Genomic DNA, 26620 nt, shown 5'->3' on the forward strand with positions numbered 1-26620 from the left:
CGATTTTGGGCTGACGGTCGTGCTGTTCTACTCCCTGAGTAAGGAAGGGTGACACCGGCTTGAAATAGCGAGTGGGCCAACAGTACGGCCGCCTCCGTCCCGGTAAAAAACTAGCAGTCCTCCGAATACGTTCAATACTCGTCCACCAAGTTCTTGGTGAGTACTAGGCTCGGTTGAGATTTTCCCGATTGCGAGACCCTCGCATGGACCTCACTGCTTGCAAAGACAATCCATGGATCATTAGCGACTACGTACGATGGGTGGAGATAACGGTTTGGAGGGGGGACCCTATAGAATGAGTAATTCAACAAATCACACAGAAGCAGACGCAGGAGCGGCGAATCCGTTCGCCAGTAGTGGGTTGGTGAGATCACCGCCACCAGTAGCAGTGCTACAACAGCAGCAGAAGCCAGAGTCTCTTAAGGTCACTCCTGACAGAATCCAAGTTTGAAAGTGCTCGCGTTTTCGGGGGCACACCACTCGATCCGGAGGCGGCGCACAACTGTCATTTTTGTTGATTTAGCTTTGCTGCGTCGCAGCATGCGTGAAATAATAAAAATGACAGTTGTGCGTTGCTTCCGTATCGAGTGGTGTGCCCCCGAAAACGCGAGCCCTTTCAAACTTGGATTCCGTCAAGAGTGACCTTAATTCTCGTGTATACATGGATGACACAGTGTGCCATGAGCTACAAAAGCTCACGTAGCACCGATTCAGTGCGACGAGAGAAACTAGCGCGCGCATGAAATAACTAAGTGAGCGTGCCTCAATGTACGTCTCATGAGACTCATCTCATGCGCTAGAAATGCATAGCTGGCGTTACTTAAGCGACGATATTATTGAATGAAAATTTCCCGCCCAAGCTGTTTTACGCATCTCCGCTGTTGTTTGCAAAGGTTTGCCATGACAAACGGCGCATGAGCTGATCGCATTGAGATGTCTCAATGCGACTCATCAATGTTAATATGCGGTACACAAGCTTCGCGCGCTAAATTTTATATGCGCGTAGCAGTCGTTGCTCAATCTCATCCTTTTTTGTACACGTGCATGATGTCTGGCAGAAGCAGGAGCAGCAGGAGCAACGGCCAGGGCAGAGCGAGTTAAATAAGCCTCCACAAAAGCCGAAAATAGTGACAGCAAAGAGATTGGTGGAGGACGTCCACAATTTCGTGGATGGGAGGAACAACGTCCATAAGGAGATTTAGGACATGGTTCTCAAGATCCGAAAGGCGCTGGTATCGGCAGCGAATGAATTCGATACAGAAACGGAAAGAGGCAAGAAAAATGGAGCAGAACAAGAAAGAACAGCCTCCGCCTCGTCAGAAGCCACCAAAGGGGGAAGCCGTATTCGTCAAGGCGAATGACGCAAGGGCGTATGTAGCGCTCCTCAAGAAGGTTAGAGAAGACCCGGAGCTGAGGGACTTGGGCGAGAATGTAGTAAGAACCAGGCGCACACAAACTGGAGAGATGCTCTTCGAGTTAAAGAAGGACCCTGCGGTTGATTGCTCGACTATGCAGAAGCGCATTGCAAAATCGCTGGGCGCAGAGGCGGAAGTTAAATCCCTGACCCCAGAGATGGTGATTATGTGCAGGGATCTAGACGAAATCACGTCGGTAGAAGAGCTCAAGGATGCTCTGATGTCACAGTGGGGCGAGGTTCAAATGGCAATCCGAATAAGTAAAACATTCGTAGGAACACAAACAGCGATAATTCGTCTGCCAGTAACCGCTGCTAACAAGGCTCTAGCGGTAGGCAAACTGACTGTTGGATGGTCAAAATGCCCATTGAAAGCTGCCCCGCCAGTGTATAAACAAGCGGAGAGATGCTTCAAATGTTTGGGATTCGGACACCGGTCAGGGGCTTGTAAAGGTCCGGACAGAACCAACATGTGTTGGAAATGCGGGGAAACAGGCCATTTTGCGAAAGACTGCACGCAAAGACCCAAGTGCATGCTTTGCACTCCAGAGGATGGAAATGACCATCAGACGGGTGGCTACAAATGCCCTGCCTACAAGAGGACTATCGCAGGTCAACAGTAGTGGAGATAATCCAAATTAATCTGAATCACTGCGAAACCGCACAGCAACTGTTGTGGCAGTCAACAACGGAAAAGATGTGCGATGTCGCGATAATTGCAGAGCCGTATCGAGTTCCTCCTGATAACGCTATGCACCTCCACGATGGACCGTGGAACGGTTCAGCCATATAATGGATCAGTTAACCGACAAGCTGATTGGACGAAGACCAGTAGTCATAGCAGGTGACTTTATTGCCTGGGCTGTGGAGTGGGGCAGTAGAGTGACCAACACAAGAGGATATGTCCTGCAGGAAGCTCTAGCGAAGCTAGTTGTACGATTGTGCAATGAAGGCTCCGTGAGCACATTTCGGAGAGACGGGAGAGATTCTATAATTGACATCACGTTCTGTAGCCCTTCACTGACGACAAACATGGACTGGAAAGTAAGTGAAGACTACACCCATAGCGATCATCAGGGGATACGTTACCGTATCGGCCAACGAGACAATGGTGAAACGCGGAGAAGGATGACCAGCGAGAGGAAGTGGAAGACGGAAGCCTTCAATAAAGACCACTTCGTCGAGGCACTTCGATCGGACAGTGGTACCGAGATCTACAGGTGAAAGTTAAGAGCTAACAAGGAAAATAGTAACGGCTTGTGATGCAGCAATGCCGCGTAAACTGGAGCCGAGGAGCAATCGGCGTCCAGCTTAATGGTGGAACGAGGGATTCAGTACGTTTCGTGCTGCTTGTCTCAGAGCCAGGAGGCGGGCTCCAGAGAGCGAGGACGGAACTAGAGAAAGAGGAGCGCAAGGCGGCGTTCCGGGTTGCTAGGACCGCTTTAAAAAAGGCCATCAAAGTTAGCAAGTCAGACTGCTACAAGGAGTTATGTCGAGAAGCAGACGCCAACCCATGGGGGGATGCTTATAGAGTCGTGATGGCGAAGATGAAGGGTCCGTTGACGCCGGCCGAAAAGTGTCCGATCAAGTTGAAGGAGATCGTAGAGGGTCTTTTCCCGCAACACGACTCGACCACGTGGCCACCAATGCCGTACGGTGAAGAAGAAGAAACAAACGCTGAGTACCAACAAGTGTCCAATGAGGAGCTTGCAGAAGCGGCGAAGCGGCTGCAGTCGAAGAAAACCCCCGGTCCGGGTGGAATACCGAATGTGGTGCTGAAAGCTGCGCTCGTGGCATGTCCGGATATGTTCAGAACAGTGCTGCAAAAGTGCCTGGACGAAGGCAACTCCCCAGAAATGTGGAAGATTCAGAAGCTGGTGTTGCTGCCGAAGCTAGGGAAGCCTCCGGGAAATCCGGCTTCGTACAGACCTATATGTCTGTTGGACACACTCGGGAAGCTGCTGGAGAGGATTATCCTGAATAGGCTTGCGAAATGTACGCAAGGCGAGCGCGGACTGTCGAAGATGCAGTTTGGGTTCCGCAAAGGAGTATCGACGGTGGATGCTATTCGGACAGTACTTGAGAGCGCTGAGAAGGTGTCCAAACAGAAGCGAAAAGTAGATCGATATTGCGCAGTGGTAACAATAGACGTAAAAAATGCGTTCAATAGTGCCAGTTTCGAAGCCATCGCATCAGCGCTGCATAGAATGCGGTTCCCTGGTTACCTGTGCCATATCCTGAAGAGCTACTTTCAGTGCAGAGTGTTGGTGTACGACACTAACGAAGGCCGTAAGTCGACGCGGGTTATAGCGGGCGTTCATCAAGGCTCCATTCTCGGTCCAACTCTTTGGAACGGGATGTACGATGGAGTCCTGAGTCTGCGGTTGCCTAGAAAAGTTAAAATCATGGGTTTTGCGGACGACGTGTCACTAACGATGATGGGCGAGACACTTGAAGTAGTAGAGGTGTTGGCGATGGAGGCGATAGCAATGATCGAGAGCTGGATGAATGGAGTGAAGCTGCAAATAGCTCACCATGAGACGGAGGTGCTATTAGTCAGCAACTGTAAGCCGATTCAGCGGATGGAGATCGTCGTTGGTGATCATACGATTGCATCGAAGCGATCACTGAAACATCTGGGAGTGATGATCGATGACCGGCTAAATTTCAATAGCCACGTCGATTACGTCTGCGAAAAGTCGGCGAAGGCTATGAGCGCAATAGCAAGGATCATGCCAAATGTTGGCAATCCAAGAAGTAGCACTAGGCGTCTACTAGCTAGTGTCTCGTCATCGATACTGCGGTATGGAGTCCCCGCTTGGTGTAATGCGCTGGAAACCAAGCGGAACCGTAGAAGGCTACAAAGAGCGTTCCGGCTGATGGCCATACGAGTTGCGAGCGCCTACAGAACGCTATCGTCGGAGGCAGTATACGTTATCGCCGGGATGGTCCCTATCTGCATCAGCCTAGCGGAAGATATTGAGTGCTATCATCGGAAAGACACGAGAAACGTGAAAAGATGGAGAGAATCCGTTCAATGGAGAGGTGGCAGCATGAATGGGACAGTACGGACAATGGGAGGTGAACCCACCGACTCATTCCAAACCTGTCAACGTGGATGAACAGGAAGCATGGCGAAGTAAACTTTCACCTGACACAGTTCCTGTCAGGCCACGGCTGCTTCAGGAAGTATTTACATCGGTTTGGGTATGCTGCTTCGCCATTTTGCCCAGAGTGTGAGAACATTGAGGAGACGGTGGAGCACGTGATTTTTGAATGCCCCAGGTTTGAGGCAGTTCGAAGGGAAATACACGGTTTAAACCAAGAGAACGTGATAGAAAAAATGTGCCGAGAAGAAAGCACGTGGAATGCAGTCGACAGGGTAGCTAAACGGATTTTATCCGTGTTGCAGAAGAAATGGCGTAACGACCAAAGAGCATCGGTATCGGGAGAACTTCCTTCGTCGGGGAACTCTCCGTCGGCGAAGGCTAGATCCGCCGCCAGGGACTAGACCGAGTAGTTCGCGATGAAATACAACCAGTTACGGGTCGTCAGGGCACCAGTGAACCGGACGCCCTGCTCCCCCGGAATCGCTGGACTGACCTTGGTACTCGGCTGGTTGGCGTCGGTATCGGAAGAACCTCCTTCGTCGGGGCTCTGTTAGATTTCCCGTTGGCACGAGACCGAGTAGATTGTGAAGAATGAGCTGCTAAAGTCGCCGAGACACCAGTCGCTTCAAGGTGAAGGCTGGGTACACCGGCGATAGTATAAAGGAGTGGTGCTGAACAGCACAACAGGCCGACTATTCCGAAGTAAAGCATATTGGTAGTACCGGAGAAGTTTAGGCAAAGACACGAATAGGATGGAAAGATGGAAAGTTCGAATGGTAGAATCCATGAAGTAGACAGTTTATCTTGCGGCCCGAGGGGAAGCAAGGTAACAAAACAATTAAAGGAGGTTTTTTTTCCCTCAGTCGAGGGTTTTTCCTCCCACCACGGTGGAAGCAAGCTTCCATAGAAGCAAGATTACCTAATTGTGGAAGGTAACTTAGCAGGCGTGATCCCCAGAGCCCAATCCCCTTAGCAGGCCGCAAGGGGAGATGGTGAATGTTTCCAAGCAGTTTTGCGAGGAAGTGCAGACGAAAGTGTCATAACTCAATAAAAAAAAACACACACACATTGGTTCGTCGAGCTGATCTATAATACTATGGGTCTCCGGGCCTTCTATCAAAACTTCATTTTTGAAGTAATCCTATAGCCTTTCGGTTCAACTTTGTTGTACGAGAAAGGCAAAAAAGCCCGTGTTCCAGTGGGTGAGGGGTAGTAAGATGAAAATGATTTTTATTACCTGATCGTGAGATTAATATTTGTTAAGTTAAATATTTGCCCAAAGAAAGCAACGAAAAAATATCTTAATTATTTTATAATGCTCCGTGACTGTAATACTGGAGAATTGATTTCATTTCATTAAATATTTCAGTTTAAGTTTGAAACGATGTTTACATTGGCGTTCCCTCCCTTTTTGCGCTTTCTCTGAGTACCTAATCGTAAAAGATACCGAGAAATTCTTGATATCGAGCAAATCCACAATAATAAGTAAAATTGTATTGTTATCTCAACATCATTTTTATTTAAAGTGGAACTACTCAAAATTTGAATAGTGATACGATTTTCAAATACGCGGCTCAGCGCGCAACGTATTTGATCCTAAGGAGCGTACGTCTCTCTCCGCAATTCTCTTTAACTTAGGCAAAACTTCAAACTTTACTCCCGGCCAGCTACCCCAAATTAAATAAAGTGTAGCTGTAACTCAAACACAAGCAGATTGACCCAAATTAAGAAATAGGCGAAAATAATACTGAATAATGCTTAATTGAGCGTTAATTCTACATTATGTTCTTAAAACTAGTCTGTTTAGAGTACATACATCTTTTCTTCTTCTATTGGTTGTGTGCCTGGATCGATGGGGGCCCCTTGTTGCATTTGGTGCATCACCGTTGTCGCTCTTTGTGCAGAAATGTGCGACCTGCCTTTGTCGCATGAGATGTTGCCCCGGCTATCTCGAACGTGCTGTGTACTTGCCGTCGGCATACGACACTTCCACCACTACCGTCGTTGCTGTGTTGTGATTCGCTGCACACTTTCCGTCGCACTACAATTGTGTCGCGTTGCGACCGAACCACAATCGAACCGATATTAATCGACTACTACACAAGCCATGCACACCACACAAGGCAAGGCTGTAAATAAAAGGCCTTCTATGGAAGGCCTTCTGTCTTTTGTTGTTGTCGAGTCTCGTTCGTGTCGCTTGTATTACGGATCTATTGCACTGGATATGTTGGCCTGTACGTGTGCTACACTTTGCAATGTCTCGATATAGTGGACCTATTCGTGTTTGCGCTTCGCCCAGTGAATCGGACCAGATACTTGCTGTTATTGTCTTGCAACCAGGATCGAATAGCAGCATATGATTGCTCTATGGAGCTCTTTCCTCTGCTTTATGGTACGGCAATATGCTGGAGATTTTAGAGAAATGTTTGCTGGCCACTATCGCACTTGCATGCACTTAACAATGTTTCAACCTGACACTTAATTTGTACGATCCGGGAAATTTTTGTGCATTTTATCGGTATTATCTCGAAAGGTGTAACACAACATCATACAAACAGTGTCGAAATTTTTGCGAATGTTGCATTCGCAAAAATTTCGATTCTATATCTGCTGACGATCAAATCACAGACAAAATCAAATCACAGACAAACAGACGTAACAGCTTGAACAATGTTCTGAAAAATCCATCGCCCAACTCCTCTACCACCATCTTGCGAGCATGTTACACAATACAATATTTCGTATGACATTGTCACCAGAAGGCGCTGGAGTTAAATGTCAAACTCGAAGTATTATTACGCAAGCGCCACTAGTTTTGAAACGCGCAACCAATCAAATTCAAATTGATCGTTGAAGTCATGGTCGATGGTATTTTTTCTAGTGTTACGTCTGTTTGTCTGTGATCAAATCATGGAAAGGCTGATTGATTATAATTCTATACATACAATATCGATCAGATCTTCTCCTGAGGTTCTACCTAGGACAACGAGGACATTAGATAACGGTAGTGTTTGTCTTGCTACACAGATTGTGCCAGATATATCCAAGACAAATTTCTTCGCAACCTCCACTGATATTTTCTTATCATCAACATCAACAAGATCATGCACTGCGAGAAGAACAGCAGAACAGAGGTTTCAATCAGCAGCAAAGTCTTCATTTATTTGCTGAACCAGATGCAGATACAGCAGCAACAGTTAAGGATGACAGCACCTCCACAGCGAAGTCCCTAATTACACCTTTGGAGCGATTTCAGGATACTGGGGTCCGCACAATCAATAGATCCAACACACCGAGAATCAATACTCAACAGACAAATAGTAACAGATTTCTGCAACCGGTACATAAGTGGCCATTCGGGTACCCAGGAGAAGGTAACATCGTAAAGTTAGGCAAATTTCTGAACCAGGTGAACACCTATGCTGTCACCGAAGGCATGGATGAGCAAACATTGCTTTGCTCAATCAAACATCTATTGAAAGAAAGAGCACTCCAGTGGTACACGAGCTCGTATCTGATCCTTACAACTTGGGAAATCATTGGTTACGAATAAAATAGGAATGCTCTGGAATTTTTTTGTGGTATCGGCCCCTTTCGGAAGCATTTGCGGGTCGCAAAAGACTTGCACAATTGATTGCAGAGGCAATTCGGTTATGAATAAATTGCGAAGCTCTGAGATGTATTTTTGAAATTGGCCACTTTTACGTATGGTCCGGATCTTTCGGATGACCGTTTCGGGAGCTTTTTGGAACTACTGATTGCATCCATTATTCGTCAGGATGGATGATTACAAAATAATGCGAATCTCTGGGATGAACTTTTGGAATTGACCATTTTTACGAATGTTCCGGATCTTCCGGGGGACCGTTTCTGGGACATTTGGGGGTCACAGAAGACTTTTACTATTGATTGGATCCACAATTCTCCAGAATGAATGGTTATCAAAAAATTGCGAAGCTCTGGGATGATTTTTTTTGGAATTGGCCATTTTACGGATGTTCCGGATCTACCGGAGAACCGCTCTGCGGCATTTAGTCTCAGAAGTCATTTACTATTGATTGCACCCACAATTTGCCATAATGAATGATAACGAAACAATTGCGAAGCTCTGGGATTAACTTTTAGAATTGGCCACTTTTACGGAAGTTCCGGATCTTCCAGAGGGCTTTCCGACGACCGTTCGAGGGATAAATTTGCCCAGAAATGGCATATATAATATAGCAAATACAGTTGGGATCGTCAGAGCACATATTTGCAAGCAATTTTATGTTTCATAACACGAAACTCTAAAATTTGGTGCCAAATTGAGAAGCTTAAACAGTACCTCTTTAGTACATGTTCCCCGGGGACTGGAGAGGTAAATTTGGATGAATCACCCCATGGGCTTGATCTAGGAACCTACAGTTTTCGTTTGGTGCCTAAAGATCGAAAATCGGTAAAAATTTGAGTTTTTGTGATCGTGATGAAATCTTGGATCCAAATTGACCCCAATGCACAATGTGTAACTTTTTTCTAATGCATTAGGAAGGTTAACTTTTCAAGGACCTAAGTTACTATTTTTCATGAATTAATTTGTGTACTGCAATAAAAAGCTATCACATTGGTCTGTTGATCGTCATATTAAAAATCATCCATGGAAAATGGCTACTTAGGTCCTTTTGAAAAGTTAAGCAAGAATTTTCAGTGTATATGTACATAAATCTTAAAATACACAGTACAAAAATGTTACAGCATATATGATGTAACAAAAAGGCTCCGTTCGATTCCACTCATTTTTCTATCACTTTTTAAAATTACAGGTCGTCGTTACTATGGAGCTTGTACTCAATATTGCATACAATAAAAAGTTGGATATAAAATTGAAGGCTATTGCACACAAAAATAAGCGTTTACATATTTCCATGACGTGCAATTTTGAGATTTTCTAACTGTGTAGGTACTTTTTAACAATAGAGGTAATAAACTATAGAGGAAGATTGTCGCTGTCGTAACTGGTGAAACATCTTTTGCTGGCGAAGATACGGCACTAAATGTCAACGAAGGAAAAATCAGTACGTTTTGACAGATAGGTACCCAACATGTTTGGGGACGATAACAAAGGGAACCGCAGCGACAATCGCCCCCTTTAGTTTATTACCTCTTTTTTTAAATCATTAATAGCTTTCTATGTTTCTTTGTAAAAAAAAATTGTTTCTCCCGTGTAAGCCTTGTTGTACGAGAAAGGCAAAACATAAAACAAAACAAAAGGTAAAAATAGCTCTGATAGGTGAATATATGCCGTTGAATGCAATTTGCTGCAAACAAATCGGATAGGGACAAATGCATGAAAATAATTGAAAATAATGTACGTGTATTGCGCACACACATACATACAAATACGTGAACACAGACATCATCTCAACTCGTTAAACTGAGTCTATAAATGTATAACACTGTAATGTCGAATTCGTTTTTAAACCTGGGTCAGTCCCAACCCAAACCCTGAATAAAAAACGTTTTCAGTTCCATCTGTCATTGGATATGTTGGTGTGCGTAGCTGTAGCATCGTGTTTGTTTTGATTCGAAACATATGATCCAGGACCAGGACATCCAGTGCACTGGCAGTGCGTTGACCTTGTCTAATCAGATCATGATAAATAAATAGCCGCTAGGTTGCGAAGGCCGACGGAGGTCCTTCGTAGCTTAGTTGGTTAAAGCACCAGTCTAGCGTACTGTAGGGTCATGGGTTCGAGTCCCATCGAAGGGAAAGTGGTTACCTCTAATACATTTTCCAAATCAATATCTTCCACATAACGTACATATTCACATATGAGTTTTCATAACATTGTAAATTAACGTCCAAGTCGGGTGGTTTAATCCCCGGAAATAGGCAATTAACTTTGATTGAACGAAATAAATATGTTTAACCTTCCTAGTGCATTAAAAAAAAGTTACAGGGGAATTGTGGGTAAAACCGACACTGCGGGTAAAACCGACACCACTTCAAATCTCTGATTTCAAATGATTATCGGACCGAATTTCAACACTCTTTGAATAAACGTTTGATTTCTTGTATTTCTAGTCATTTTGTAACTGACGGAGATGTGTAAGAGTCATAATAAACATACAATTAGCATTGATCACCATTGAGGAGATAAGTTATGTAAAATTTTGGCATTGGTGTATAAGCTTTTTCGAGAAAAATTTGTTAATTTTCAGTATTTAATTCATCTCTGATCCATAATTGAACATCATTTTGTGTATGTTGTGGAAAAATAGTTGACTTTTCTAATTATAAACATCCACATTATCTCATCATTATTATGTTATCTGTTGGGGTAAATTCGACACCTGCCATCGAATCACGAAATATCTCTGTTTTATTAGACTTATCATTCGCATAATATCATTCATGTATTGGAAAACAAGGCGCCGAGAAGTATAACATAATCATAGATCGATTACATACCACATCATCATTGGGTGTGACAATAGGTCTAGTGGGTAATATTGGGTAATCAAGGAAAGCCTGCAGGTCGGATACCAATAGCGCTCAAAGAAGAACCAAATTTTTAGGCTTATTTTGCTCTAAGATATATTCAACCCGTTCTCTAGTGTTGTTCTTTCGTGATCCATTACCTCTGTAAACATGTAGCTTGTCACGGAACTGGTCATTTTCATTTCTTGTTATAACTGCACCATACGCATTTATTTTAAATCGCCGTTATAAACAACTTTTTAAAATAAGTGAAATTTAAATGTAGGTCAATATTTACAGTAGTTAGTAAATTTGTTACTAACATTTTTATACTCTATATATTTTTCACTCACTCGAAACTAAATAAAGTATGATATGTGGTGATGATTTTAAATATATAAAATTTTGTTCAACCATCGTTTATGAATGATCCCTAAACATGAATTTCATACACAAAAATTAAAATGAATGTCGTTAAACATTTTCTATTATGTTGTATCATCATTTAGAATTGTTATGATGTTCAATTCCATAAAGACTTGATGTGTCGGTTTTACCCTCATGTGGTGTCGATCTTACCCGCACCCCAGCTGTTTGGGCTGGAAGATGGACTGTTCGCGTTTTCATCATAAATCAAATTCTATCAAGAAATATTGTCCTGAGACCACATGAACTGATGCATGAAGAGCCAAAGTATGTTTGTATGAAATTTCTAGACCGGAAAATTGTTTCATAGATTGAGGAACTGTAAAGTTGCTTAAGGTGTCGGTTTTACCCACTTTTCCCCCACATTGTGCATTAGCGGGTCAAAAATGACCCCAAATTGAATTCGCTCCCAAAAGTTCATTTTCGAACCGATTCTCAATCTTTTGGAACCAACTTGAAGGTAACCAACAAAGCTTTTGATTATCGTAATTTGAGCAACAAATGATTGTGATTACTCATTTTGGTGGAACTGGGTGGCCACCGGAGTTTTCCGGAAGATCCGGAACATCCTTAAAAATGGTCAATTAATGAAACTTATCATATAAGAGCGCGGTTTTTTCCAAAGCTTTTCATTATCGAACTACGAGTAACAAATGATTATGGTGACCCATTTGGATGGACCTGTATGGCCGAAGGTCCTTCAGAAGATCCGGAACGTCCGTAAAAGTGGTCAATTCATGAAATACATAATAGAAGAGCGCGGTTTTTTTCAAAGCTTTTCCTTATAATACTTTGAGTAGCAAATGATTGTGGTGACCTATTTTGATGGATCTGGGTGGCCACCGGAGCTGCTCCAGAAGAACCGGAACGTCCGTAAAAGTGGTCAATTTATGAAACACATCATAGAAGAGCGCGGTTTTTTCCAAAGCTTTTCCTCATAGTACTTTGAGTAGCAAATGATTGTGGTGACCTATTTTGGTGGATCTGGGTGGCCACTGGAAGTGCTCCAGAAGATCCAGAACGTCCGTAAAAATGGTCAATTCATGAAACTTATCATAAAAGAGCACGGTTTTTTCAAAAGCTTTTCATTATCGAACTTTTAAAAAAATCTTTCTATTATCGAACTCTGAGCAAGATACGAAGGAATGTCGTGACCCGTTCTTATTTACCAAAGTGACTAACGGAGGTCTTACGGAAGATACGGAACATCGGTTAAAGTGGTTAATTTATGTAATACATACTAGAAGATCCTATTTTTTTTAAATTTCCTTGTCGTACTCTGAACATGAAATTATTGCCGTGACCTTTTCTCACGGATGTGAGTAGCAACCAAAGGCCCTCCGGAATGTCCGTATCATACATAAAAGCGATCAATTTATAATACCCACCTTAGAAATGGCGTGTTTTCCATAGAAGATGAAGCACACTATTCTTCTAAACCTTTTTATTTTCCTAATTTTAGAAACAAATGATCGTAACCAATTCGCATGGATTGCCCACTGTATGTCTTCAGGTACATTCAGACCATCCGTAAAATCGGTCAATTCATGAAACTTGTCATAGTTTTCAAATTTTCGTATCCTGAGTAATGGATGATCGTTGTAACCCATTCTCAGGAACGTGTGTAGTCACGAATGAAACTCCGCAAGATCAAAAAATCTGTAATTATAGTCAACTCTTAAAAATTAAGACGACACTATTTTTTTTTTCATTATCACATTAACCCAGAAAATATTTTCAAGTATGGCATAATTTGGTTCCATGATCACCATTCACCTCGAATTGACCACTTTAATGGTTGTTCCAAATCTTCCGGAAGACCTCGGTATAGCCACCCAGGTCCTTCAAAAAGGGTCATCATAATCATTTATTACTCAGCGTTCGGTGATTCAGCTATTCCATGGTGAGTTTTATGAATTGACCACTTCTACGGATGTTCCAGATCTTCTGGAGGAACTCCGGTGGCCACCATAATCATTTGTTACTCAGTGTTCAATAATGAAAAGCTTTGGAAAAACCGCACCCTTTTATGATAAGTTTTATGAATTGGCCATTTTTACGGACGTTCCGGATCTACTGGAGGACCTCCGGCGGCCACCCAGGTTCACCAAATTGGGTCACCACAATCATTTGTTACTCAAAGTACGATAATGAAAAGCTTTGGAAAAAACGCGCACTTCTAGGATGAATTCCATGAATCTATACCATTTCGTCGAAAGACATTTCGTCGAATGACATTTAGTCGAATGACATTTGGTCGAAAGGACATTACGTCGAATGGACGTTTGATCGAAAGGACATTTAGTCGAAAATGATTTTTTAACCCACTAGAGACGTAGGACATTTGATCGAATGACGTTTAGTCGAAAGGACACTACGTCGAATTGACATTTAGTCGAAATCAGTTTTCTGAAAGAATCTTCGTACATTTGGTTATATGACGTTTGGTCGAAAGTGGATTTTCGAAGTGATAATCTTGGTACATTTAGTCTAATGACGTTCCGTCGAATGGATATTTGAAAAAAAAAAAGAACTTAAGCCAATAACAGTTAAAAAATAAATGATTTATTGCGGTATTCCTAAAAGTCATATAATTATTGTTCCAAGATTGTCCAAAGAATGATGGGCTGATAAAAAGAATAGATAATACGAAAACGGTGAATATTGCGATATTATTCTCGACTGGATATTGACTTCCGCGAACCCCTCTAACTGACTACATTGAATCTATACCATCTGGTCAAAATAAATGTAGTCGAATGATGTTTCGTCATTACACATGACGCCGAATAGACATTACTACCGTTACACGCATAACTGTCCCATGTGCATCGGAAATTCCAGCAAATATGGGACGAATATGCGTGTGATGGCAGATTAGGTCATATGATCATTTGGTCGAAATTAAGTTTTCGGCCAATAACTAACGAATTATGGTTGAAAGACCATTTTATACTGAACTAATTATTGTATACATATTGAGTGGAAGAAAGAGTATCAATGAAAAGAATAAAAAACCATTTCCATTCGACCAAATGTCAATCAACGAAATGTTCCAAAGCCGACTGCGATGAAGTTTTAGCAAAATAACATTGATATCATTGGTTTTAGACCATGTGCCGAAAATAGAATAGAGGGTATATTGCCGCTAACCGCAAGTCGAGCACATCTGTACATGGAGCCCCATATACAGATGCGCTCGACTTGCGGTTGGCGGCAGTATATATTTTGCTACTTCTGAAGGTTTTCAATTTTTCAATAATCCACCAGGTCTCCAGAAGTTTCTGTTAGCTCAGATGAAAAATCCTCATTGGCTTCCTTATTCGCTTCTTCACCTGCTGATTGAAATTCCTCATGTCCACTGAATTCCTCCAACCAGCTTATTCATGTATCTTTTGGATTATTTAACCAGAAATGTCTAAATCTCCTTTCAACTAAATGTCCATTCGACCAAATATCCATTTGACTAAATGTTCATTCGACTAAATGTCCATTCGACCAAACGTCCATTCGACTAAATGTTCCTTCGACCAAATGTCCTTTCGACCAAATGTTATTCAACTAAACGTCATTCGACGAAATGTCATTTAACGAACTGTCCCAAAGCCGAATTCCATGAATTGACAATTTTTACGGACGTTCCGGATCTTCTGGAGCACCTCCGGTGGCCACCCAGGTCCACCAAAATAGGTCCCCACAATCATTTGTTACTCAAAGTACGATAATGAAAAGCTTTGGAAAAAAAAGCGCACTTCTAGGATGAGTTCCGTGAATTGACAATTTTTACGGACGTTCCGGATCTTGTGGAGCACCTCCGGTGGCCGCCCAGGTTCACTAAAATAGGTCCCCACAATCATTTGTTACTCAAAATACTATAAGGAAAAGCTTTGGAAAAAGCCGCACCCTTTTATGATAAGTTTCATGAATAGGCCATTTTTACGGACGTTCCGGATCTATTGGAGGACCTCCGGTGGCCACCCAGGTCCACCAAAATAGGTCCTCACAATCATTTGTTACTCAAAGTACTATGAGGAAAAGCTTTGGAAAAACCGCATCCTTTTATGATACGTTTCACGAATTGGCCATTTTTACGGACGTTCCGGATCTACTGGAGGACTTCCCTTGGCTACCCAGGTCCACCAAATTGGGTCACCACAATCATTTGTTACTCAAAGTACGATAATGAAAAGCTTTGGAAAAAAATACGCGCACTTCTAGGATGAGTTCTATGAATTGACCTTTTTTACGGATGTTCCGGATCTTCTAAAGGAACTCCGGTGGCCACTCAGGTCTATCACAATGGGTCATCACAATCATTTGTTACTCAGCGTTCGATAATTGAAAGCTTTGGAAAAAACCGCGCTCTTCTAGGATGGGTTCAATGAATTGACCACTTCTACGGATGTTCCGGATTTTCCGGAGGGACACCGGACCGTGAAATAACCAGGAATTGTGTTGATCCATGGAAATGGACAATGGCTACATTCTAATAGAATTATTGCTACGCAAATTAATGAGCATTTCCAAAATCACCCTTCGAGAGGCAAGAAATCACGCCAAAAATTGGCCTAAGATTCTATGTTCCTTCAACATCGATTCCTGGGAACCAGAATGGCCAAATTGCAAAAATCTGCCCGTAGCAACATCCGTGGATTCCATACCTTCAAATTGAGAATCGGTTCGAAAATGAACTTTTGGGAGCGAATTCAACTTGGGGTCATTTTTGACCCGCTAATGTACAATGTGTCACTTTTTTTGTTGTGGCGTTCCTAGAGGTCGCTGATAGCTGGTTATCACCCCAAAATTTTCATTTCCAAAAGTTAGGAAAAGTCAGAAAATTTCAACGCCCTATCTCATTTGATTACAAAGCTACAACGTTTTTAAATCATCTCTGGGCCAAAATAGACCCCAATGCACTAGGAAGGTTAAGTGCGTGAACTGATTTTTGCGGATAGTGGAATTTACTTTTAGGTGGATAAAAATAGGGGAACTGCTCCTGGAATTCATCTCATGGCTCCGATATATAAAAGAGATTTTCTATTCTACAAAAATTCATCTATTTCCGCAAAAGTTTTTTTTTTCGGAGAACACTCAGAAGCATGTAATAAAAATTCTCCAGGATTCGCTAACTATTTTTCCTCGCTACCTCTCCTGATAAAGGTAGCCTCACACCTCGGGAAAATTTTCCGCCGGATTTTGGGCCCCGTGCATTTTCAATTTTCAAGAATCTCCCGGAGGAATTGCTCAAGGTACTTCCGGGGAAACTTATGTACGAAACTTGCGGAGCAATTCCTGAAGGAAACTTCGAGTAAGTTCCTGTATTCCAGAAAGATTTCCTGAAGGAATTATTGTAGGAATTTCCAAATTAATTCCTGGAGCAACTTCCAGAGAAAATCCTGGAACAGTATTCAAAGATATTCCTAGAAGAATTTCCAAAGGAATTCATCTCGAAAGGATCCCTTGGAAAAAATATGGAGGAATGCCTGAAAGATATCGCCAAAAATTCAAGAAAGAATTACTGAAAGAATTTATGAAGTAATTTTTGGCAGAATTCCCGAAGACAATTATAAATCGCACGAAAAAGTTTTTGGAAGAATTTCAAAAGAAATTCTGCATAAGAAATAATTCTATTCGGTATTCCTCAAATATATTTTTCTGACAATTCTTAGCTGATTTTGTGAACGGGTTTCAAGGGGAATTCCCAAACTACATAATTGCATCCACCGACCTAATTTAGGACACAATCAGTAAGGAAAACCTGAATGAACTTATGAATACATAACTTCCCTAACAATTATTTTTAAAACTGAATCTAGACAACACAACAGTACCGGTTCAATTTCATTTGAAACTACAATAACAAATATCACAAAATTATCGGAAAAAAAGATTTTCAACGCGCATTTTATTTTAATAAACAGACAGTTTCGTTTCTCCCTTCTGCTTGTTTATTCCGTCCAGTCCCACCCACCCACGTGGTTTTGACAGTACATAAGTCTTATTCTTCCCCACTTTACACTTAATATTCGAGGCGAGTATTTGGAGGGGAATGAACCACGAGCTGCATCAGCTGTTGGGAGAACCATCCATCGTTCACACCGCGAAAATCTGGTAATAAAAAAAAAAGTATTCGAGAAGGCGAAACCAGCCCTCCTCTAACTATCGCAAGAATTCCTTGGAACCAATTCCGTTAATCCAATGAAAAGATTCAACAAAAGATACTCAGTGGAATAACCGTCTTGATTCTAACTGGGGTAAGAGGGAAAACAACTCCTAATTTTCAAATTTTTTGGGTACAAAATTGACTGTTTTTGATACCCCATAATGATTGGTTGCATTTAGACCATAGAAACTGGATTTACAATAATTTCAGCATGAACTATCGATTTTTTCTTTTCCACTTTCCACAGGTCTTTTCTGCCAATTTTTTTTAATGAATTTACAGCTGTCTCGGATATCAGGCAAGTGCACTGCATTACAAGGGCTTCAAGGACAAACTATTAAGATGGGTTTGCTGATCATGACGACATTCAGCTATACTACTGAAAAACAAAGCTTCGAAAGTGCAGAATGACTTATAGTTCAAACGACAGATTGGTGAGTTCGTTCCATAATTATATTATATTTACCGTTAGTAACAATAAGCCTGTAAATTAATGTAAAATTTGTTCATCCCACCTATTTATCTATATATTCCGTGTAAATCTAATCCTATTTAAATTTAAATAAAAATGACATATAATTATACCCCTAGGTCTTAGGTTAAGCACACTACATCAAACATTGAATAAGAAATACAGTTCAGTGAATGCAGAGGTAGGCAGAATACGAGAGTAAAGGAAATAGAGAGGTTCACGAAAGTGTCCTAAAGAGAAGACGAAAGTTTATTGAGCTCTTTTCTAAAGTGGACTTTATACAAGGCAGACGTTAGTGAGCTGTATAGCTCATAAAAAAAGTTTCAAGGTTGAGATAGTGGTGAAATAGTGCCGTTTTTTGGTTAAGGTGCAACGAGTAAAAATAGAATCAGGACCCGGTTTATGCCATTTCCTGACAACCACGGTATCAAACCACCCAGTGTTCACAGAGAAGTGGCAAGTTTCTGTGAAACATTGCCTGTGAATATCTCCCGAGTAAGGTCAAAAGTTGCTCCAAGGGCCCTCCTTAGCCGTGCGGTAAGACGCGCGGCTACAAAGCAAGACCATGCTGAGGGTGACTGGGTTCGTTTCCCGGTGCCGGTCTAGGCAATTTTCGGATTGGAAATTGTCTCGACTTCCCTGGGCATAAAAGTATCATCGTGCTAGCCTCATGATATACGAATGCAATAATGGTAACTTGGCTTTGAAACCTCGCGGTTAATAACTGTGGAAGTGCTTAATGAACACTAAGCTGCGAGGGGGCTCTGTCCCAGTGCGGGGATGTAATGCCAATAAGAAGAAGAAGGTCAAAAGTTGCTCCAAGGTATACGTCTATGGGCCCTGCCGTCGGACGACCCTGAACCAGTGACGGGAAATGTCATATCGATGTCATAGGACTAACTTGCTAATAACTTTTCTCACAAGTCATTTACAATAATGTTTTCCATATAAACATGTAGCCTTCAAATGGCCCGAAAACTTTTTCTAATAGGTAATTTCTCTAAATATGATATTGGCGGCGTGAGAGCCGAATTAGTGTCAGATGACATTAATGTCATGACATTCCGTGACATTTTTTTAATCTCGCTCTCATGGCTCACGCTTTGTATTTAGAACAATGATCTGTTCGACAAAGTTCTAGGACCCTTTAAGTACTACATGTTAATCAAAAAATCCGAACTGTAATTGATTTTTGGAAAAAGTTATTACGAAATTAGTAATATCAATGCCATGACATTTTTTTGACATTTCCCATCACTGCCCTGAACCGGTCGCCAATCATCCAGAACCGTTCCCAGACCACACTACGAGCACGAGGCTCGTCTCTGCAAGCAGTCATCTTAACCGTGCATCGAACTGTCTGCCGGCCAGTCAGGTATATGTAAAAGAACTACACTACACTGACACACACCCACACAGATTGTTAAAGGATAGGGCAATATACGAAAATATTGTGATACACTAGATTTTGTAATTTACTTCATTTACTCCCCACATATCCGAGGTCCGATTAGCATAGTAGAGAATACTCCAGCCGACCTTGAGACCAAAAGAGGTTGTCCAGATCGAGCTAGCCGATAAAAGAGGTAGTTGTGAGACCCAGCCTCACACGGCAGGCCGTTGCTTAGCCAAGCTTGCCGAGGCCTTTGTTCTGGCAGTCCTCGTGCTGCCCATCCTAGCAATTACAAGATATATCTAGACCAACATTTGAAAAGGGCGTAACAGCCAAAAATTATTCCTTCTGATTCTTTGTCTACATATAAAGCTATGTATGTAGACGAAGGATCAGAAGGAATAAATTTTGGCTGTTACGCCCTTTTCAAATGTTGGTCTAGATATATCATTGATGTATGTAAATCATTCATTATTTAAGATTCTGGAAGTATAAATACATTGCATATATCCATTTGATACCTGAGTGCATTTATGGGGGGCTTGATGTGCTGAAAATTACCTCAAGATGTAGTCTGTAGCTTCCTGTTATAGGGTTTTTGGATGCACAGTAGAGCTATCACCTTCTATCTCCAGGGCTAAAAATGCTTTCATCTATGGATATGAACAAATATCAACAAATAGATGAAGACACGTTTCTTCCATAAAAGCACTGCCGGACAGTGGGAGATAGAATGGAAACACACCCCAAGTATACATACACTTCGTATACTACAAATAGTACAGAGATGGAGTGGGGTTTGAAGAATCTTAAAAAATACTGAACGTCATATTTGAATAACCCTAAAGAATAATGAAACCTAACACAAATAAATAATAAAATGTTTCATTGATGTAGCTTTTAAATGTAATTAATATGTGACTAACTAGAACAGGGTTCGTCCAACTTACACCTTATAAGTCAGAGAAGATGAAACGAAGTAGAACATTTATAATAAAAACAAAAAGCAGAATTGAAACCTGACCAGCGATAATAAATATTGCTATGTATTTGCCCAAGTCGTTTGCTTCTTAATTACTCCAGAAATAGATGAATGATTTGAGCTGTATTTTGATTGATCATTTCTACAGGAAAAAATGCTCTGTTAATACACTTAAACAGCCTCAATGGTAAACATATAGCTGTACGATTTGCTAAAATATGAATATGTTGATAAAACATCTGAGCAAATGGAATTGGTGACGCTCGTCCCCAGCAATCTTTATCGAGCAAACATTACGTTTTTCCCCATCCATACAAATCTAATCGCATTATGGGAAACTATGTTGCGTTCAACGGAACGTTGTTGCGAACGGAATAAAGTTAAACCTCTATAATGGATACAGGTTCGATACAGACGGTTACTACTTGAACGGTCAGCTCCCTCGCATAAATCCGCTTTCACCAGGTTGAACAAAATTGATCTAATAGGTGACTCTTCAGAATGCATAAATATGACACTCATCCTTCTGAGCTCTCAATAATAAGAAAAGTAGCTGGCTGAGTAAACATCAAGCTGTTGTGTACCAGAAGAACCATAGTTTGATTCCTCTCGCAATGTGATATGGTATCCATCCATGCTACTGATACCACGTGTATGAATTGCAATTCCGTTGGGAGTTTTTTCGACCCCGATCAGAAGATTCATGGCGAACGATAAGTTGTCGACCATGGACTGACTCCATACCACATCCAACATTTGAATCACGTATTCCACCTGTTATGGGTGGCAATAAGCCCGACCAATGAACCTCGTGTTGCAGTTTCAAAATCCTGATAATTGCTTCCTAGGAACACGCGTAACACTGCCAACGCCATCATTTTTTATCGATAATACCGACAGCAGATTATACACAGCTAATTATGCACTTATTCCACCGTTCTTCGGTTACAACATTTAACGCAGCTTGGACCAACATGATGTGTTGTCGAAAACGATTCCAATAATCCCATATCACGGTAACTTGTTGCACATTTGGACACAATCGTTGGTCCTTGACACTGATTTTGGCGTCAACACCGAATTGTGTTCAACTCTGTTTTCAATGCATTCTTGTCAGAATGCTTAAATTATTACAGTTGCAAAGTAGCTTCCGATATTATATGTCCATGACGTCACGCACAATGCGTTCTGTAAATTCGCACCGCAGAAAGCCCACACTGCTTGTGTTCGCACTATTCAAAATCGCGTGCCATGCTGGAATGCTCTCCAGTTATTTCACCAATTGCTGCATTCCACTTTACCCGTCTGTCACAAATTCACTCCGAAAGCGCTGGGCACACAGAACCGTACTGGACCAAAACGCGGGTCGGATGTTGTCGCAAACCGGCAGCCGTGGTCGCACGCGGAGTACTGAACCCGCAGAACATGATGTGCTTTTCTTTTATAATCGCTCACCCAGCATCGTGGCAGGCATCGAGAAGAATTGGGAACCCATCGGGGAGTGAGAGAGATACACTGGTTGACGGTCGACGGCGACAACGAGGTGGAGCATTTCGTGTTTTCCGATTGGGATGCTGCGAACGTAGCGAGGAACTCGGCAAGGATCAGATTTTGTCTTTGTTATTCTTAGAAAACATAATCTTTAATAACTTGTGGGAAGAATGCCTAACGCAAAGGTAGGTGAAGAGTTTTAGTACAGTGACGAGTAGGTCCTAGAAACAGCTCAATAATATTGAAAATTCTCACTATAGAAAAAATGGGTGCTGAGAAGCTTGCTTCGAGAACAACGTACCATGCGTCCGCTCATCTGATTTCAACGCAAATAGAGCCTATGCGTTTGATATTATGTATGTAGATAGTGACAGACTGGTGGATGGTGGATTTCATATAACACCGGTATTGTTTACGGAAAGTAGTGATTAGAGTAGACCAGCGGGTGGTATCAAATTATTGATATTTGTTTTTAATTTGTTTTGTTGAATGGACACTTCAAGTTTATTGTATAAACAGAGCAACATACCACAGTAGTGACGATCCTTCTAAAGATGAAACAAAAAGAAAAAGCCTTTGTCATAACACGAGTACTGTGCTTGACACGATGAAGTCATAACCAACTCATGTTATTGCAGGTGAAGATGCTCCATTAAAAAAGCTCTAAATTCGTTTTATAATAAATTGGAGAGCATTATTTAATTGTTTTGTGGCCAATAATACGGTGTAGGTTCATTTTGCAGAATGTCGTTTGGTCTTGAGGATTCTTCGGTTGAACGCCATTTCGCCGATTGGTTCAAATGTGTTTCCTTATAAGGTGTGTGAAGTGAGATGTTCGAAGTGAAAAAAATGTAAAGTAGGTAGTGAGAAGTGAGGAATGAGATGTTTGAAGTAAGCAGTAAGTGTAGACAGTTCTTGGCTTTCAGTCTGAATAAGGATCATAAACGGATATTCGTTCTAAACCTAAACAGGTTTAGAACGGATATCCGTTTATGATCCTTATTCAGACTGAAAGCCAAGAACTGTCTACATAACCTCAATCACAGTCGACTCCTTAAACGTAAGCAGTAAGTAGTGAAAAAATAAAATTGAAAAGTTAGGCTAGAAGTGAGACGTGATTCGTTTGAAGAATAAATTGAATTGTGAGAAAAACAGAAGCAAGGGGTGAAATCATATTTCGGAAGTGAGAAGCTATGTGTTTAAAAGTGAGTACGTAGTGGTGAGAAATGAGACAGAAAAAAGGTAGAAGGAAGAAGAAAGTAAAAAACACAAAGGAAGTTAAAAGAAAGAAGAAAGAATGAAAAAGGAAGAAAGAAGCAGGAAGAAGGAAGAGGGAAGAAGGCAGAACGAAAAAGGATGAATGAAAAGGGAGAAGGGATAAGGAAGAAGCAAGAAACAAGAAGGAAGAACGATTAATGAAGAATAAATAAGGAAGCAGTTAAAGGAAGAAGGAAAAAAAGAAAAGGATGAAAAAAGAAGGAATAAGAAAGGAGGAAGAATGAAAAAGGAAGAATTACGGAGAAGGAAAAATAGAGAAAGAAGAAGAAAGAAAGAATAAGGAAGAAGAAATAAGAAAGAAGAAGGAAGAGGGAAAAAAGAAGGAAGAAGAAAAAAGGCAGAAGGAAGAAGGGAGAAGGAAGAAAGATGAAGGATAAAGGATGAAAATAGGAGGAGGATGGAAGAAGTATAAAGAAAGTGGAAAGAAGGATGAAGGGAGGAAGAAGATTAAACAAAAAAGTTGAAGGAAAAAAGTTGAAGAAAAACCCAGATTAATCCACCTAGCGGTGATGGTGCCTTTCTCATTCGTTCAAAAGGTTTGGAAAAATCTCAAATAACACCAATATGTGGATTGGTCTTATTTTTCATATTTGTTTATATGCATAAAAAAAATTCTCGCCAAACGCAATTTGTTGCAAACAAATCGGATGAGCATAAGAGCAAAAAATGGCATTTTGTTTAGTAGTTTTAAAATTAGTATTTTCGCCATAACTTTTGACCCAATTGTACGATCCGGCCAAGTTTCTATAGGAAGCAATGGGACAAGATTCTGCGTCGAATGCAATCTGTTGCGAGCGACCTGAGAAACACACATATTGCACATCAATCACAGTAACTTATATATGACCGGATTCAGTCACAATATGGTTACTGCAACCAGATTTGTTGAAATTGTGTTGCTTGGGGAATAGATGAAGTATAAGTGCTAAGAAAGTGAGCTAGACTTTTTTGAACTCTTTTCCACAATAAATAGTAATTTGACCATAACATCTAAGCCCATAGTCCGATCTGCCTAATTTTCAATAAGAAAATATGAGACATTCTGCGTCGAATGCAAATGCGAGCAAATCGGTTGGGGAAAAGTGCCTGAAAAATGAGTGACACTTTTTTAGCGATTTTTTCATAAAAAAATGGTATAATTTTCGATCCCATAGTCCGATATGGCCAATTTTCAAAAGGAAATAACGGGACAGGATTCTACGTCGAATGCAACTTGTTGTGAGCAAATCGATTGAGGATAAGTGCCCGGAAAATGAGTGACATTTTTACGCGATTTTTTCGTATGAATTTGTATTTTGGCCATAACTTTCGATCCCATAGTTCGATCTGGCCAATTTCAAATAGGAAATAATGGGACAGGATTCTGCGTCGAATGCAATTTGTTGCGAGCAATCGGTTGAGGCTAAGTGCCCGAAAAATGAGTGACATTTTTTACGCGATTTTTTCGTATGAATTTGTATTTTGACCATAACTTCTGATCCCATAGTTCGATCTGGCCAATTTCAAATAGGAAATAATGGGACAGGATTCTGCATCGAATGCAACTTGTTGCGAGCAAATCGGTTGAGGATAAGTTCCCGAAAAATGAGTGACATTTTTTACGCGATTTTTTCGTATGAATTTGTATTTTGGCCATAACTTCTGATCCCATAGTCCGATCTGACCAATTTCAAATAGGAAACAACGGGACAGGATTCTGCGTCGAATGCAACTTGTTGTGAGCAAATCGATTGAGGATAAGTGCCCGGAAAATGAGTGACATTTTTTACGCGATTTTTTCGTATGAATTTGTATTTTGGCCATAACTTCTGATCCCATAGTTCGATCTGGCCAATTTTAAATAGGAAACAATGGGACAGGATTCTGCGTCGAATGCAAATTGTTGCGAGCAAATCGGTTGAGAATAAGTTCCTGAAAAATGAGTGACATTTCTTACGCGATTTTTTCGTATGAATTTGTATTTTGGCCATAACTTCTGATCCCATAGTCCGGTCTGACCAATTTCAAATAGAAAACAATGGGACAGGATTCTGCGTCAAATGCAACTTGTTGCGAGCAAATCGGTTGAGGCTAAGTGCCCGAAAAATGAGTGACATTTTTTACGCGATTTTTTCGTATGAATTTGTATTTTGGCCATAACTTCTGATCCCATAGTTCGATCTGGCCAATTTCAAATAGGAAACAATGGGACAGGATTCTGCGTCGAATGCAACTTGTTGCGAGCAAATCGGTTGAGGATAAGTGCCCGAAAAATGAGTGACATTTTTTGAGTAGTTTTGCGCACACACGCGCACACACACACACACACACACACACACACACACACACACACACACACACACACACACACACACACACACACACACACACACACACACACACACACACACACACACACACACACAGACATCACCTCGATTCGTCGAACTGAGTCCATTGGTATATAACACTATGGGTCTCCGGGCCTTCTATAAAAAGTTTGTTTTTGGAGCGATCATATAGCCTTTACCGTATACTTAGTATACGAGAAAGGCAAAAAGTATTTTGGCCATTACTTCAAATCCCATAGTTCGAATCGACCAATTTTCAATACGAAACAATGGGACAGGATTCTGCGTCGAATGCAACTTGTTGCAGGCAAATCGGCTAAAAGTAAGTGCCTAAAAAATGAGTGAGAATTTTTCTTGTCAACAAATGTATTTTGGCCATTACTTCGAATCCCATAGTTCGATTCGACCAATTTTCAATACGAAACAATGGGACAGGATTTCGCGTCGAACGAAACTTGTTGCGAGCAAAACGGTTAAGGATAAGTGCCTGAAAAATGAGTGAGAATTTCGTACGTGTTTATCATGTGAAAAATTGGATTTTGGCCATAACTTCGAAATCCATAGTCCGATCTGTCCAATTTTCAATACGAAACAATGGGACAAGATTCTGCGTTGAATGAAACTTGTTGCGAGTAAATCAGCTAAGAGTAAGTGTCTAAAAAGTGAGTGAGAATTTTTGTTGTGAAAAAATATATTTTGGCCATAACTCCGAAGCCCATAGTCCGATTCGGCCAATTTTCAATACGAAACAATGGGACAAAATTCCGCGTCGAATGCAACTTGTTGCGAGCAAATCGGTTAATGATAAGTGCCTGAAAAATGAGTGAGATTATTTTGCGCACACACATACACACACACATACACACACACATACACCCACACATACACACAGACATCACTTCAATTCGTCGAGCTGAGTCGATCGGTATATAACACTATGGGTCTCCGGGACTCCTATAAAAAGTTCGTTTTTGGAGCGAACATATAGCCTTTACGTATACTTTGTATACGAGAAAGGCAAAAAAGGATTTTGGCCATAACTTCGAAACCCATAGTCCGATCTGTCCAATTTTCAATACGAAACAATGGGACATGATTCTGCGT

General features: G+C 41.2%; 1 protein-coding gene across 6 annotated transcripts in view; it reads right to left on the bottom strand.

The window, feature by feature from the left end:
- The window catches only part of LOC134225844 (uncharacterized), a 374271-nt gene extending 352449 nt beyond the window's left edge, over nucleotides 1–21822 (bottom strand). For 2 of the 6 annotated variants that reach the window (XM_062706274.1, XM_062706238.1), the window contains exon 1: nucleotides 21316–21804. Coding sequence is in view for 1 of the 6 variants with exons in the window: in XM_062706282.1 (XP_062562266.1) it covers nucleotides 6341–6504 (164 nt within the window). In the remaining 5 variants the exon portion in view is untranslated. Of the gene's footprint in view, nucleotides 1–6340; nucleotides 7050–21315 lie in introns of those variants that run through there. The other 4 variants (XM_062706282.1, XM_062706249.1, XM_062706266.1 and 1 more) reach the window with 4 other exon arrangements.
- Nucleotides 21823–26620: the final 4798 nt, after the last annotated feature.

Source organism: Armigeres subalbatus, chromosome 1, assembly GCF_024139115.2.
Source record: "Armigeres subalbatus isolate Guangzhou_Male chromosome 1, GZ_Asu_2, whole genome shotgun sequence".
In the NCBI taxonomy this organism is placed as follows: Eukaryota; Metazoa; Arthropoda; class Insecta; order Diptera; family Culicidae; genus Armigeres; species Armigeres subalbatus.